This window comes from Tasmannia lanceolata, unplaced genomic scaffold (assembly GCF_043159265.1).
Source record: "Tasmannia lanceolata isolate RefF3 unplaced genomic scaffold, GAP_Taslan_0.1 ptg000008l, whole genome shotgun sequence".
Classification (NCBI taxonomy): domain Eukaryota; kingdom Viridiplantae; phylum Streptophyta; class Magnoliopsida; order Canellales; family Winteraceae; genus Tasmannia; species Tasmannia lanceolata.
This window is the reverse complement of record NW_027518685.1, coordinates 67,235,329-67,248,543: the sequence shown is the minus strand read 5'-3', so window position 1 is coordinate 67,248,543 and position 13,215 is coordinate 67,235,329. Positions and strand designations below refer to the sequence as shown.

At 36.3% G+C, this 13,215-nt stretch overlaps 1 protein-coding gene and 1 long non-coding RNA gene across 21 annotated transcripts in view; one reads left to right on the top strand and one right to left on the bottom strand.

Annotated features, from left to right (window-relative positions):
• Nucleotides 1-1,472, bottom strand: part of LOC143885499 (uncharacterized) — an 18,779-nt gene extending 17,307 nt beyond the window's left edge. For both annotated transcript variants that reach the window (XM_077389703.1, XM_077389704.1), the window contains exon 1: nucleotides 1,363-1,472. In XM_077389703.1, coding sequence (XP_077245818.1) covers nucleotides 1,363-1,451 — 89 coding nt within the window. In that variant the 5' untranslated portion in view covers nucleotides 1,452-1,472. The remainder of the gene's footprint in view (nucleotides 1-1,362) is intronic.
• LOC143885500 (uncharacterized) overlaps nucleotides 1-13,215 on the top strand; it is a 16,971-nt gene extending 3,756 nt beyond the window's left edge. For 7 of the 19 annotated variants that reach the window (XR_013253296.1, XR_013253295.1, XR_013253297.1 and 4 more), the window contains 10 exons: nucleotides 355-439; nucleotides 2,013-2,206; nucleotides 5,396-6,830; nucleotides 6,953-7,126; nucleotides 7,241-7,306; nucleotides 7,414-7,557; nucleotides 8,530-8,906; nucleotides 12,079-12,273; nucleotides 12,353-12,488; nucleotides 12,583-13,215. This is a non-coding gene — a long non-coding RNA (uncharacterized LOC143885500). Of the gene's footprint in view, nucleotides 174-354; nucleotides 440-2,012; nucleotides 2,207-5,395; nucleotides 6,831-6,952; nucleotides 7,127-7,231; nucleotides 7,307-7,413; nucleotides 8,907-12,078; nucleotides 12,274-12,352 lie in introns of all 19 variants that reach the window. The other 12 variants (XR_013253299.1, XR_013253301.1, XR_013253305.1 and 9 more) reach the window with 12 other exon arrangements.

Sequence of the window (13,215 nt, the reverse complement as noted above, 5' to 3'; positions counted from 1 at the left end):
GGAAAAACATTTGATATTCCACATATGTTTCACTTGCACAGAAACTGCTCGATGAAATGTTTTTAAGAAAAGAAAGGATTTTTTACCTACCTTTTGTGCAATGTTAGTCTTTTACATCCGAGCAGAGATTTGCTCTTGCTGGCCTTTCCTTTTTTCATGACGATTCCTTTCAGGTTTATACAAAAAACTTTCTCTTTTTCACATTTATATGTATAGATAGTCATGGAATTCTATAGGGATATGTTATGTTTCATTTAATTGTAGGCATCATTTTCCTAAGCTTTGTAATAACCTACTATGGGTTCCAACATTGTTTATATTGGGTTTTTAAGGTTTTTGATTTGTTGAATCTAGGATTGCCTGAGATCATTTGTTCGCATGGTACAACTTGATATATCTCAACTTACCTGCTTCCATCAAAGACAATATCACCAGCCAGGTTGTTTCTCTCTCTATCTAGAAGCTATTCATTTGACCTTATTTTTGTGCTTCCTTCTCATTTCCTGTTGCATATAAATGGGAAAAAATTTCAATATTATTTCATTTTCTTTGTTTCAGTATGTGCAGGCAGTTCTTTTCCTTTTTATTTGTTTTGGAATTTTGATTGTTGATATGGAAATGAAGCTTTTCACTTTACTGAGATTTTATGTAGAACCCATGTCAGGAAAAGTGATGAAATGCGTTTGTAAACTGTGGTCTCTAGGTTTTGAATGTGAATACTTTTTTTATCTCAATTTGTAGACCGTCAAATACACTTATGAAGACACACAATAGACTTCTAATCAAACCCAATCTTAACAAAAAATTGTTTCAAATCCTTGGTTAAATCAAATCTATAACTATAATCCTGCAACCAGTCAAAGTTAAACACAGGACACTATCAGTTTAACTGATTTTGGAACTGTTTTAAAACAAGACAAAATCAGCCTATCACAATGATCCAATTTGCGAGAAAACATTTAAAGAACATGTAATCTCACATTTTCGGTCTTTGAACTGTTTTTTATATTTAATCTCGGTATATTAGGGCCGCTAAAAATGTCTCACTCCAGAAGGTGAGTTGAGGTGAGCTCTAATTTGGTGATTCATGGCAGTTTCTATAACGCATCCACCCTTGGAAGAAGATATGCCAAAGTCCTATAAAGCAACTACAACCAGAATAGATGACTTTAAAATGGTAATAGACACTGAGAAGTGAACAACAAAATGAAAAAAAAAGGAATGGAAGAAAAGCAGAGGAAGTGAGAACCTATTACTGTAAGAAAGACAGCTGAAAATGATAAACGTCAGGGTGGATCAAAGAGAAAATAGAGATTAGAAAGGAGATAAAAGTAAGAGGAAGCTCAATAAATTGGAGCTCACCTTCTTCTGTATAAGCTTCTTCCGCCAGTAATAGTTTCCAAAACGTGACAAAAAATGGAATTAATTGAGAATACTGCAAATAAAAGCATGCAAATGATTAATCAAAGAGAATCAAAATGTGTGGGTCCATAAAGTAGGAGGCAGGTCAAGAAATTGGAGCTCACCTTCAACACCACATTTTTTTTGAATGTGAATACTTTTTTTATCTCAATTTGTAGACCGTCAAATACACTTATTAAAACACACAATAGACTTCTAATCAAACCCAATCTTAACCATAAATTGTTTCACATCCTTGGTTAAATCAAATCTATAACTATAATCCTACAACCAGTCAAAGTTAAACACAGGACACTATCAGTTTAACTGATTTTGGAACTGTTTTAAAACAACACAAAGTCAGCATATCACAATTATCCCAATTTGCGAGAAAACATTTAAAGAACATGTAATCAGTTTCACATTTTCGGCCTTTGAACTGTTTTTTTTATTTAATGTTGGTATATTAGGGCAGTTAAAAATGTCTCACTCAAGAAGGTGAGTTGAGGTGAGCTCTAATTTGTGGAGCTTCCTCTTATTTTATATCTTTTCTAATTTTTATTTGCATGCTTTTATTTGTATTATTCTCAATTAATTTCTTTTTTGGGCAGGTTTTGAAAACTGTTATAGGTGGAAGAAGCTTATACAGAAGGTTCGAAACTTTCATGTTTCTATGCACTTTTCTGCTTTTTGGAACTGTAGCTGAGATGATCTGATGTTACATTTCATTGTCAAGAACTACTCGATGCTTCGCATTTGGTGGAAGTAGAAACATAGTATTGCATGATCCCGAGATTGACCCACGGTTAGTTTTATCAACATGTTCTCAAGAATGTGGTAAGCTGTATTTTTTTTTGGAATGTTTTTCTCTTCTTTGTTATTGTCTGTTTTTATCCTCTTGCTTCAGTTTTTGGATTTTGATTGCATATGTATACTGCCGAATTCTGGGAATGTTGTGCGCTTTTAATTTTTTATAGCAATTTTTTTCACATTCAACAGTTTCTTGCAAAAGGAGCTCTCTCTATTTGTCTGACTTTTGTCTTTGTTTTCCTGTATTGGGAAAGGAATTGGTCTTTAGTTTGATTATAACAGTTGGACATGTTTCATGTGTAGAATTTCTTGGTTGTCTCACTAGACGAATCCAAAACATTCTTCCTCGATTTAGCATTTGTTATCCCATGAAATGAGGGTGTTTTTATAGACAGCATCATAACATGAATTTTATAATCTTAGTTGGTACCCATTTTTAAGACGGGGGATTTTTATTAGCTTTTGCATTTCCACCCATATAAAAACATGAAACAATCTTCTTTGAATTGGACTTTTTTACTCTTTTAGAGTCGAATTATAACGACTGGAAGAAAAATAAGGAGCTGGAATCTCTCCCTGTTTTCACATCTGTTCATTGAAAAGTTACATCTTCCTTAATTTCGTATCTCTTGGTATCGTCAACCCATGAAAAGTTACAGCTTTCTTACTTTCATATCTCTTTGTACGCCTCACTACTGTTTGCTAGAGTTCTATCCGTTCGAATTTCTGTAGCATCTACTAAATGTTTTACAGTGGTTACTCAGTCCACTTTTTATACAATGTTGTAGCCTCATGCCGAATTTGTTGAGATGCAGCTGGTATGGCTGGCCCCCCTCCTTCCTATACCAACTACTAAATGATTTCTTATATTTGAGATGTGCCCCCCTCCTCTTTCTGTAGCAACTACTAAGTGATTTCTTATAATATGATATTTGGCCTCATGTAAAACCAATACATTCTCCACCGGCATCAACCACTCACTCCGTGCATCGCACGGGTTTCTTACTAGTATATATATATATATATATATATATATATATATATATATATATATATATATATATATATATATATATATATACAGACACAGAGAGAGAGAGAGAGGTGTTCCTTCGTAGCTGCTCAGATAGCTTATTTGAGCAGCTGCTTCAGAAACTCATGTGGCCCCACATTTTTTGGGTGATCCAAAGCATTCATTTGGAAGGCACTTCCATGGATAGGGTGTGTAATCCTTGCCATTTCTGGAGGGAAAAAATTATCGGAAACAGTGTATGTCCATTTTCCCCTCCACCTTTGATTGGGTTAGGATGATCCTATAGGGCTGATTTTTGGTACACACCCTATCCATGGAAGGGCGTTTCAAATGAATGCTTTGGATCACTCCAAAAATGTGGGCCACATGAGTTTTTAGAGCTGCTCAGATAGCTTATCTGAGCCTGGATTTTTAAAACAAGGGTCGGCCCACATTTTGGGGGTGATCTTAAGCATTCATTTGGAAGGCCCCATCATGGATGGCGTGTGTACCAAAAATCAGCTCCATTGGATCATCCTAACCCTTCCATTTGTGGAGGGAAAAATTGGGCAAATTTGTGGACAAACAGTATCTGTCCATTTTTCCCTCCTCAAATGGACATGTTAAGATGATCAAATTGAGCTGATTTTTGGTACACACCCCATCCATGATGGGACCTTCCAAATGAATGCTTAAGATCACCCCCTCACCCCCAAAATGTGGGCCCACCCTTGTTTTAAAAATCCATGCTCAGATAAGCTATCGGAGCAGCTTCTCACAAACCATTTCCTATATATATACACACACACACACACACACTAGTAAGAAACCCCGTGCGATGCACAGGTAAAAAAAACAAAAGCCCTAAAAACTTACACTTAAATAGCTTGATTGCATATGTGGAAGGAAAGATAAAAAATACCATAAGAGGTAAATAGAACTGAAAGAGAGATCCAAAGAAGCGGCAAGCCTGTTGGGAAATGAAATAAAAATGTAGCTGGCAATGTTTCATAACTAATATAAACAACCTAACAATAAGGTATTCACCTTTCTAATATGACTTTTCTCAACAGCCTATTGATATGATAGATGTGAGGAAAATAGAAAGACCAAGCATGAAAAGAACCTCAACCACAATATAGTACTATCAATTGAAGAGGTGGATATAAAGGAGGTGGATTTTGATATGGCCATTCCTAGCACAACCAAACTGATAAACAATTTGGATAATTGAATACATGGGCCCCACCTTGACAGACGAAAGACCCCCACTCAAAATAACAAAGGACAATTTACTATCCTTCTTTTCATTACAATGACGAATCCAAATCTTAACCCGTAAAGTGGTATTAGAACATCACAAAAAGTTTGAATTCTACATGGACATAGTAATGAACCTGAATTCTACACCCCGTGCGATGCACGGGCAAAAAAAGAAAGTTTGGCTTAAAATTGTTTTAAAGGCAGAAATATGCATTCGTTAAAAATATTAAGTTTGGAGATGCAGGTTTTGCCTCAAAACATGTGAAAAAAGAGTAATAGCTCTTATAAATTATCCATTTAAAAATGGACATTTAAAAATGGAAATGAAAATGGAGGAGGAAAGAATAAGAAATTCATTTTCTTGGAAAGAGGAAGGAATAACAAATTCAGTTTCGTAAACATAAACAGAATGAAAATCGAGCAAAATCCCAACTTCTAAGCCAACAAATCAAAGACAGACTATCAACAGAAAGTTCAAGTGGTGAACATTGTCTCCTGTTCTTAAGTGATGAAATAAGATGAAACCTCAATTTCCCACTCTACTCCACCCAAGCAACTGTCATTCTTTGCAAGTAGACCTCTCCAACTGCAACTCAAGCCTGCAAGCTCAACAACAAAATTATTCATGTGGGACCTATGAAAAAGCAACTACGGAAGGATTAGAAGATTTTGGTTCTTTATCAAAAAGCAGAAATGCAACTACGGAAGCATTAGAAGATTTTATTTCTTTATCAAAAAGCAGAAATTTTGAATAAGTAACTCCTATGATCCAAATTTCAAAATACATACCATTTAGGACAAATGTGACAATGATCAAAAGGAGATGCTGTTTTGCTGATATTGATCCATACAGTTGGTTGTTCAAGCACAATAAAGAGATCATTAACCTTGGTATGGTGGGTTGAACAGATGAGACTCCACAAACACCCCTTGTTCGGTCAAAGCTGTACCCACTTGGAGGGTAAAGCCAGCTCCTAAAGAATGGCCAGCAACACATACATTGGAGGTTCCTAATCTATCAACCGCCAAATTTAGTGCCTTGAAAGCTACATTATATCTGACAGATTTGTAAACCCTACTTGGTAAAATGTTTGGGCCATCCTGTATGCAAACACGCATTTGCAAACATGCATTACATTGAAAGTGATTGTATGTGCATGACATTTTTGTACTGTTCATGTAATAGTAAATAAATTACCATCTCCTTCTCATAAACATATCTTTTTGATGTGTTTTGACTAATTAGTTGTGTATTGACTAATTAGTTGTGTATTGACTATTGAGAATTACACCGATTCATGGATTGTTTAATCTGATGATACTTCGGAGATTATGAGGGTACTACTTTTTTCAGAGGATGTTGATGATGGCCAGTTTACTTGAATTATCTAAAATTTTCTTGCAGGCAACATAGTTTAAGACCATTTGATGTTGTACTATACATGTGTTCATTGGGACTTGCTAGGCAATTTTAAGAAAAGCCATGTCGCGGCTGACTTTTGCATGTGAGAAAATCCACGGGAGGCTCAAAAGTGGCGGTTCTCTGGTGCAAAAGTTAGCCACAAAATGGCTTTCGGCTAAATTGCTTAGCAAGCCCATTTATTCAACCGCTTTTCCTATTGCTTACATTTTCCCCCTTCGCTACTTTATAAATGATTAAGACACCTTTTGTTGCCATCTGCTGCTGAGTTTTTAGGGGAGAAAATCAGAATCGCTCTCTTTACTGGCGAGTTCTTAGGGGAGAAAATCGTGCAAAAAGAGATGGTGTGAATCTCTCTTCCACGAATTCCCATCGGCCTTCACCCTTTCCATCCCTTCGGCATGTCCTGGTTTTTTAAAGATTCAATGGATTTTGGGGCTCAACAATCGATCTGGAGATTCTTTTCCCAATCTGTGACTGATTATTCAAGCTCTGCTGTTGGTTTTGGAATTTCCTTCTTTCTTCCTTCCTTTTTTTTTTTTTGCTGTTGATTCGATTCCTTTCTTCTTCCAGGAGTAGGCTTTTTGGCGTCAAACATTTAAGACACCTTCTGTTGCCATCTGCTGCTAAGTTTGGGTTCCAGACTTTAATTTCACCTCTCTAGCCTTTTTTTGATGGATTTATCAGGAAGGGGATGCTCTATATTTTGGTTGAGTGAAAATAAGGTTTATCAAAATTAGGGGATGCTAAAAAACTCAAAGAGTGTAATCAAACAAACCTACAACTATAGGAAGTTTGTACTTCTGGATTGAAATGAAAAATCCTTACTATGAGGTTTCTTTGTTGAATCAATGGATATTTATGGCAGATGGACTGTTACAGCCTTGGTGCGTCATTGCGGACGATGGTACTTTTAGTGAGAAGGTGGTGATGAGCAGTCGTATTAATTTTTTCTACTTAAAAAATGTTTTTTGAGGGTTTTATCTATTTTTTTTTAGGGTTTGATCTATTTTGATTATGATCTTACTCTTTCTATTGTATTGCAGGTATACCATTAAAAAAAAATTGTATTGCAGGTATAAACAAATCTCGCGAGATTTTCGCAAAAGAAAAATCTCGCGAGATTTTCTCCTTCGCTCACCTGCAATATCTTCATGTCATTGAAGCTGGGGCACGATTTGGGTTTGGAACAGTTGGTTACTTGCTTGAGGGTTTGTAAGGTTTGTATTTGGATTTGGTGGTTGTCGTTTCGATATTTTCATGCTTCTCTTAGCCGATTAGGGTTTTTCTGATATGGAATTTCACTCCCAACTGAATCCGGGGAGAAAATTCAGGTTTGTCAAAGTGGCTTCAATCAACTTGAGGCTTAGATTTCCTTGGGAGCATTTTAGCAACTGAAGGTGAGTCCATCTATGAAACCATTTTCTTTATTCTGTTCTATGTAAACAGATTGTATGCACCCTTTTCCAATCAATTAATTAATATTATGCTTGCGGCATAAATCCAGGCTTTTGCTGATTTGATGGCGATGCAAGGGTGGTGGTAGTACAAGGGATGGTGAGAGAGATGGGGCCGATCGAGAGAGAAAGACGGCGAGATTTTGGGGTTAGCAGTGCCGTCGTCCTTGGAGAGAGAGAGAGAGACTGAGCTTGTGAGATATGCCGAGCATTGCCACAAGAAAATTTGGATTCTTCTTTTGTTTCCTCTTAGTAGTTCCTTGAATTGTTCCGCATTTGGATTCCTCTTAGTAGTTCCTTTTTTGAATTGTTCCTTTTTTTATTCCTCTCTATTTCTGATTTTTTGGTCCACAACAAAGCATTACTTAGTAGTTCTGAAAGAAATTGGCACGGTAAGGGTATTTGTTATGACCCAGAAATCGGATTTTCCAGATCTCTGTAATGAGAAGAAAAACATAGGAAGATGAGGAGAAGAAAGGAAGGAGAAGAAGAAGAATTTCAGAAAGTAGTATTTTTCTATCCCCTTCTCATCTCATGATGCCTCTGTTATATAGGCCTTTCCTAACAGACTTGATACTCTGACATACAATCGTAACTAACTCAGCCTTGCTGGCCTTTCAAATTACAAGAAAAGTATAAATGGTAACAACCTAGTTTAACAATCTTTAACTAATCAGCTTCTGTTAATCTAATTACGGACATAATCCTTCATCCACATGGGTGTTCTCATCATTCTACTGCTTTTGTTTCTTTTGTCGTGACATGGCTGATTTTCCACTTGCTCTTCACCGTCATCAATCTCCTCCTGTTCTTCATCTTCTTTCTCAGTTATATCCTGTTTTCTATCAGTATTTCCCGTTTTTTAATATATCCTTTCAACTGACCCATTTCCTAACAGCGAGCATGTGGTCCTTGGTTGCTTAATCATGTTTTTTCTAGGCTTATATTGAATTTTTTACGGTGTTTTGCTGAGCCTAGCAGTCTTCTTTCAGGGTTGGTTTTGAATCTTTCCATTTTCATATGCTTGGCGTTGACGTGGAAATTGGGTTGTTTTTCCCATTTTCCATGTTTGTATTCTACTGTTCGGCCTCTAAAGGATGTTGTTTCTTGAACGATGACTCTTCTTTTTTCCCCTGTTTGTTCATGAAGATTTCTTCCGTTCACAGGTTTATTGCAAGTGATGTGCTGGAAAAGATCAGAGGTGGCGAATTGTCTCTGTCGATGATTCACTTGGGAGGAATCAATGGTAGTCACTCTCATTTCTCACAGACTTATTCTCTTGGGAGGAATCAATGGGAGTCACTCTCATTTATCATGGAATTTGGTACTAGCCAACGTAACAAATCTCAGATATCAAACCCTGACAATTTCCTTATGAAGTTAAACAACCAACATACCTCCTATCTCTGTTTCTATGCACATGCATTCTAATTTTCTACTTAACTGCTATTAGGACAAGGAGTTTGACTCCTATTGGGATGCAAGATATTGATAAGTGAGCCATTTTAGTCTGCCAAAACACCTTCCATTCACTAATAACAAGGTACTTCTGGATCGAAAATAGTGAGACCTTCTAACTCAACCTATTTCTTAGCTTTTTGGTTTCCTTTGGTTTGACCATGTGATCCAATTTGATGATTGTTCGGAATGTATTGTTTAGTGGTGAGTAGAGAAGTGCACTACTTTAGAGAAGAAATCCATTAGACAACTAGATTGTTACAACCATGTTAATGAAGCACTATCACCTGATTTGTTTTTGTGTTTCTCATTTTATGGTCTGTATGTGAGTAATTTTGACTGCAAAGTGCATATTACTTCTGTTGTTGGGTTCCTATGGCAATTTTGTTTGTTTGATAGCTTGGAGCATATGCAAGTAGCCTTAGGATGCTGTCTTAATTTATCTTTGCATTAACTTTACTATTTTGCACTGTACTTTTACTTTTCAGTAGTTGTAGTTTTAGTCCAAGAATTGAAGACCCGATGAAATGGATTCATTGTGAAGCTTGTTTGTATTGTTTTATTAAGAGGTTAATTAGTCGTTTGCATTCTACAAGCATCAATGTTTAATTTGAGTCATTTACATTCTGCGTGTATCAACATTAAAAGCCATCACTTACGCTCTACATCATTTCATTTTGTCTAAAAAGGCATTAGAGCCCAAGTTAATCAGTCCCCTCGTCATTTTAATCGCTTGCAATTCAATTCAGGGAACAGAAATTGATTTCCCATAGACTTGAATTTTGGATTTTTATGAATTGGTACACCCGTGCATTCATCGCAAATCATACACCACTAGCACCGACCAACCAATCATCACACCCAGGTAAACATTGCCGAACAAAAGGTAGAACAAAGTTTACAACTATGGATGGATATCTCACATTTTTAGTAGCAACTAGTCTAGATGTATAATGAGGAAAAGAAAAATCGGATGTCAGCTAGAAAATTACCTCTCTTTAACTCTCCATGCACAAGAAAAATTTCATTCATCAGCATCCTCAAACGCCTTATTTTGCATTCCACATAGTCGATGACTGAGTGTTTATTTGGTTGAGGTACCAATATCTTTTCAATATCTTCTTGATTTGGATTCGATTGCTACATGAATTCAGTCTCTGGTCGGCTAATTAGATGTGTATTGACTATTGAGAATTACACTGATTCATCGATTGTTTAATTTGATGATACTTCGGAGATTATGTGCGTACTACTTTTTCCAGAGGATGTTGATGATGGCCGGCTTACTTGAATTATCTAAAATGTTCTTACAGGCAACATAGTTTAAGACCACTTGATGTTGTAATATACATGTGTTCATTGGGACTTGCTAGGCAATTTTAAGAAAAGCCATGTCGCGGCTGACTTTTGCATGTGAGAAAATCCACGGAGGCTCACTTTTCAGCTGATTTTGTCCTCATTTTATTCATCTGAGATGGTTATCCTATTATGCAAAAGGTAGCCACCAAATGGCTTCCCACGAAATTGCCTAGCAAATGCCATATTTGTAGTTCAACCAAATTTTTTATCTAATCTCTACATGTTTTTTTGACAATTTCAACCTTTATTTATTTTCCTAATCCCCAAATGTGTATTTAACTTCTACTTCTACATTTGAAAACACAAGTCTCAAACTCCTATGTATAATAGGTTCTGAAAATGGGTCTAAAGGGCGCCTCTTTCGTATATTTTTTTCTTCACAATACACCCTCTCCTCATCTTACATCAAATGCAACCTCCTCCCCTCGAATTTCATATCAACACTCCCAAAAAATGCTGCACTCGAAAACCTTTTCCTACCATATTCCTTTTATTTATCTGAGGTGGCGGTTCTCTGGTGCAAAAGTTAGCCACAAAATGGCTTTCGGCTAAATTGCTTAGCAAGCCCCATTTATTCAACCGCTTTTCCTATTGCTTACATTTTCCCCCTTCGCTACTTTATAAATGATTAAGACACCTTCTGTTGCCATCTGCTGCTAAGTTTTTAGGGGAGAAAATCGGAATCGCTCTCTTTACTGGCGAGTTCTTAGGGGAGAAAATCGTGTAAAAAGAGATGGTGTGAATCTCTCTTCCACGAATTCCCATCGGCCTTCACCCTTTCCATCCCTTCGGCATGTCCTGGTTTTTTAAAGATTCAATGGATTTTGGGGCTCAACAATCGATCTGGAGATTCTTTTCCCAATCTGTGACTGATTATTCAAGCTCTGCTGTTGGTTTTGGAATTTCCTTCTTTCTTCCTTCCCCTTTTTTTTTTGCTGTTGATTCGATTCCTTTCTTCTTCCAGGAGTAGGCTTTTGGGTGTCAAACATTTAAGACACCTTCTGTTGCCATCTGCTGCTAAGTTTGGGTTCCAGACTTTAATTTCACCTCTCTAGCCTTTTTTTGATGGATTTATCAGGAAGGGGATGCTCTATATTTTGGTTGAGTGAAAATAAGTTGTTCACATTGGCTCTTTGTACACACCCTTCCAACCATCAAACAGGGTGTATATTTTTGACAAAAGCTAATATGTAGAAATTAAAATGCATTGATATCATTTCTTTAATTTTACCCCGCTCAATCATTTTTATTTCATCTTTTTAGTAACAAGCGGTCAGTTACAGGTCAAAAGCTCTTTCATTTGGTTCGTTTCCTTATCCTATTTCAGAAGTTTAGACTATGATTATTAGGTAATTCTTGTGGAATATTGTTGTATATTTTTCTCTATTTCCCTTTTTGAACTGTGCATTACATAATTTTCATTTATAGTGTGTTGAGATGTTGGAACTTTGGGTTTATTGGTGGTGTGTTGTTATCATTTATTGCTTGTGTGTGATTTTTTTTTTAGCTTGTGATGTTGTGTTCTGAGGTTTTCTTATAGATTGGATTCTGAGGATTGTGTAGTTAAATGCATCCGGAAAGACTAGAGTCTTGGCAATTCATGCCGTGAACTCAAACGAGTCTATGGAAATTCATGCCAATGCACTCATACGAGTCTACAGGATGTCTGGCTAGCCAAGATCCGTCCTCAATGCTGGAAGGCTGTACTTTGGGCACTGCAGCCGTTAATCATCAGATATACTCTTTAAGTTTACTTAATTTGGGAATTTGTTTATCTTAAACTTTATTATTTTACATTCTAATTAGGACATTTCACTGATATATATTTCGTGGTGAATCTCTTTAAAATTCTTTAGATCATCTGCAATTCTCTTACGTCGCTATTCTTTTTTTGGTAGGTGAGCTGGGTTTGAACCTGGGCCATAGTCGTCTTTGCTATTCTTTCTATGCACCCAGTGGCATTTTTCATGGCCTCAATGATTTAATTTATGAAGTTGATATAGGAAGTATTCAATGGATGGGTATGCTAAAGTGTTAATAAGTATTAGTTTTTCATTTGCCGCCCGTGCATCGTCTATCTTTGCATTTCTCAGGTATTTATTTGTGCATTTTTTCCTTAAATTTTGGTGAAAAAAATTTGCTTGCATTCCATCTGGGATTTTACAATTTCAGGAGGAATTTGTTTCTTCCAACTCTGACAATTGGTTAGGGTTAATGGACACAACAATGATGGATTCAGAACCCATTTATTTTATGCATTTGGTTGTTGTGGGAGTTGCGGGTCAATGTTTTTAACTTCATAACATAGGTACATCCTTTCTTCGTAGGTTTGTTTCCTACTTAGTGAGGTTTTTGGACTTCTGGTAATACAAGCTGTATGTTTTCCTCTTCATTCTTTGCAGTGATTATTCTTTCCATGTTGAAAAGCTTCCTACATATACCCAATATTGGGTTGTGTCTGGAGTTGTAACAATATCATACTTTGCAGAGCTATCTTGAGGATCTATTTTGATTGCCTGATGGTGATAGAAATGAGGATTGTGCTCCTGAACTATTTCTTTTGCATTGGCTACCACCATTGTAAAATTATTTTAACACAATATACCAAGTTCATTCGGTTGTAGTATTTAATCCATCAATTTCTGTATTTAGAATATGACAGGATCTACAAATGTTTCAAAATTGATGAAGTTAAATGTGATGTTGATGTATTCGTGATATCAGTAATTGATGCTATGTGGATGATATGAAATGGATGAGAATGCAGCCAAGCAAGTGTGAGATTTTATTTCCTAAAAAAGATAATGCTATTAATTTTCAAACAAAAAAAAAATGCTATTTTTCCCACTAATCTTCCTGATATTTTTCCCTCTTTATAATAGTTGATGTTTTTGTTTATATGATCAAAGTCTCTTTCTCATGCTCTTCAAGGTTGGGCATCGAAGTACCTCCAGCTTCTTTACCTTTTTCCCCAATTTTTACTGTCTATGAGCCCTCTGGTTATTGGGTTCTTTTACCAGATCTGGTTGGAAGTA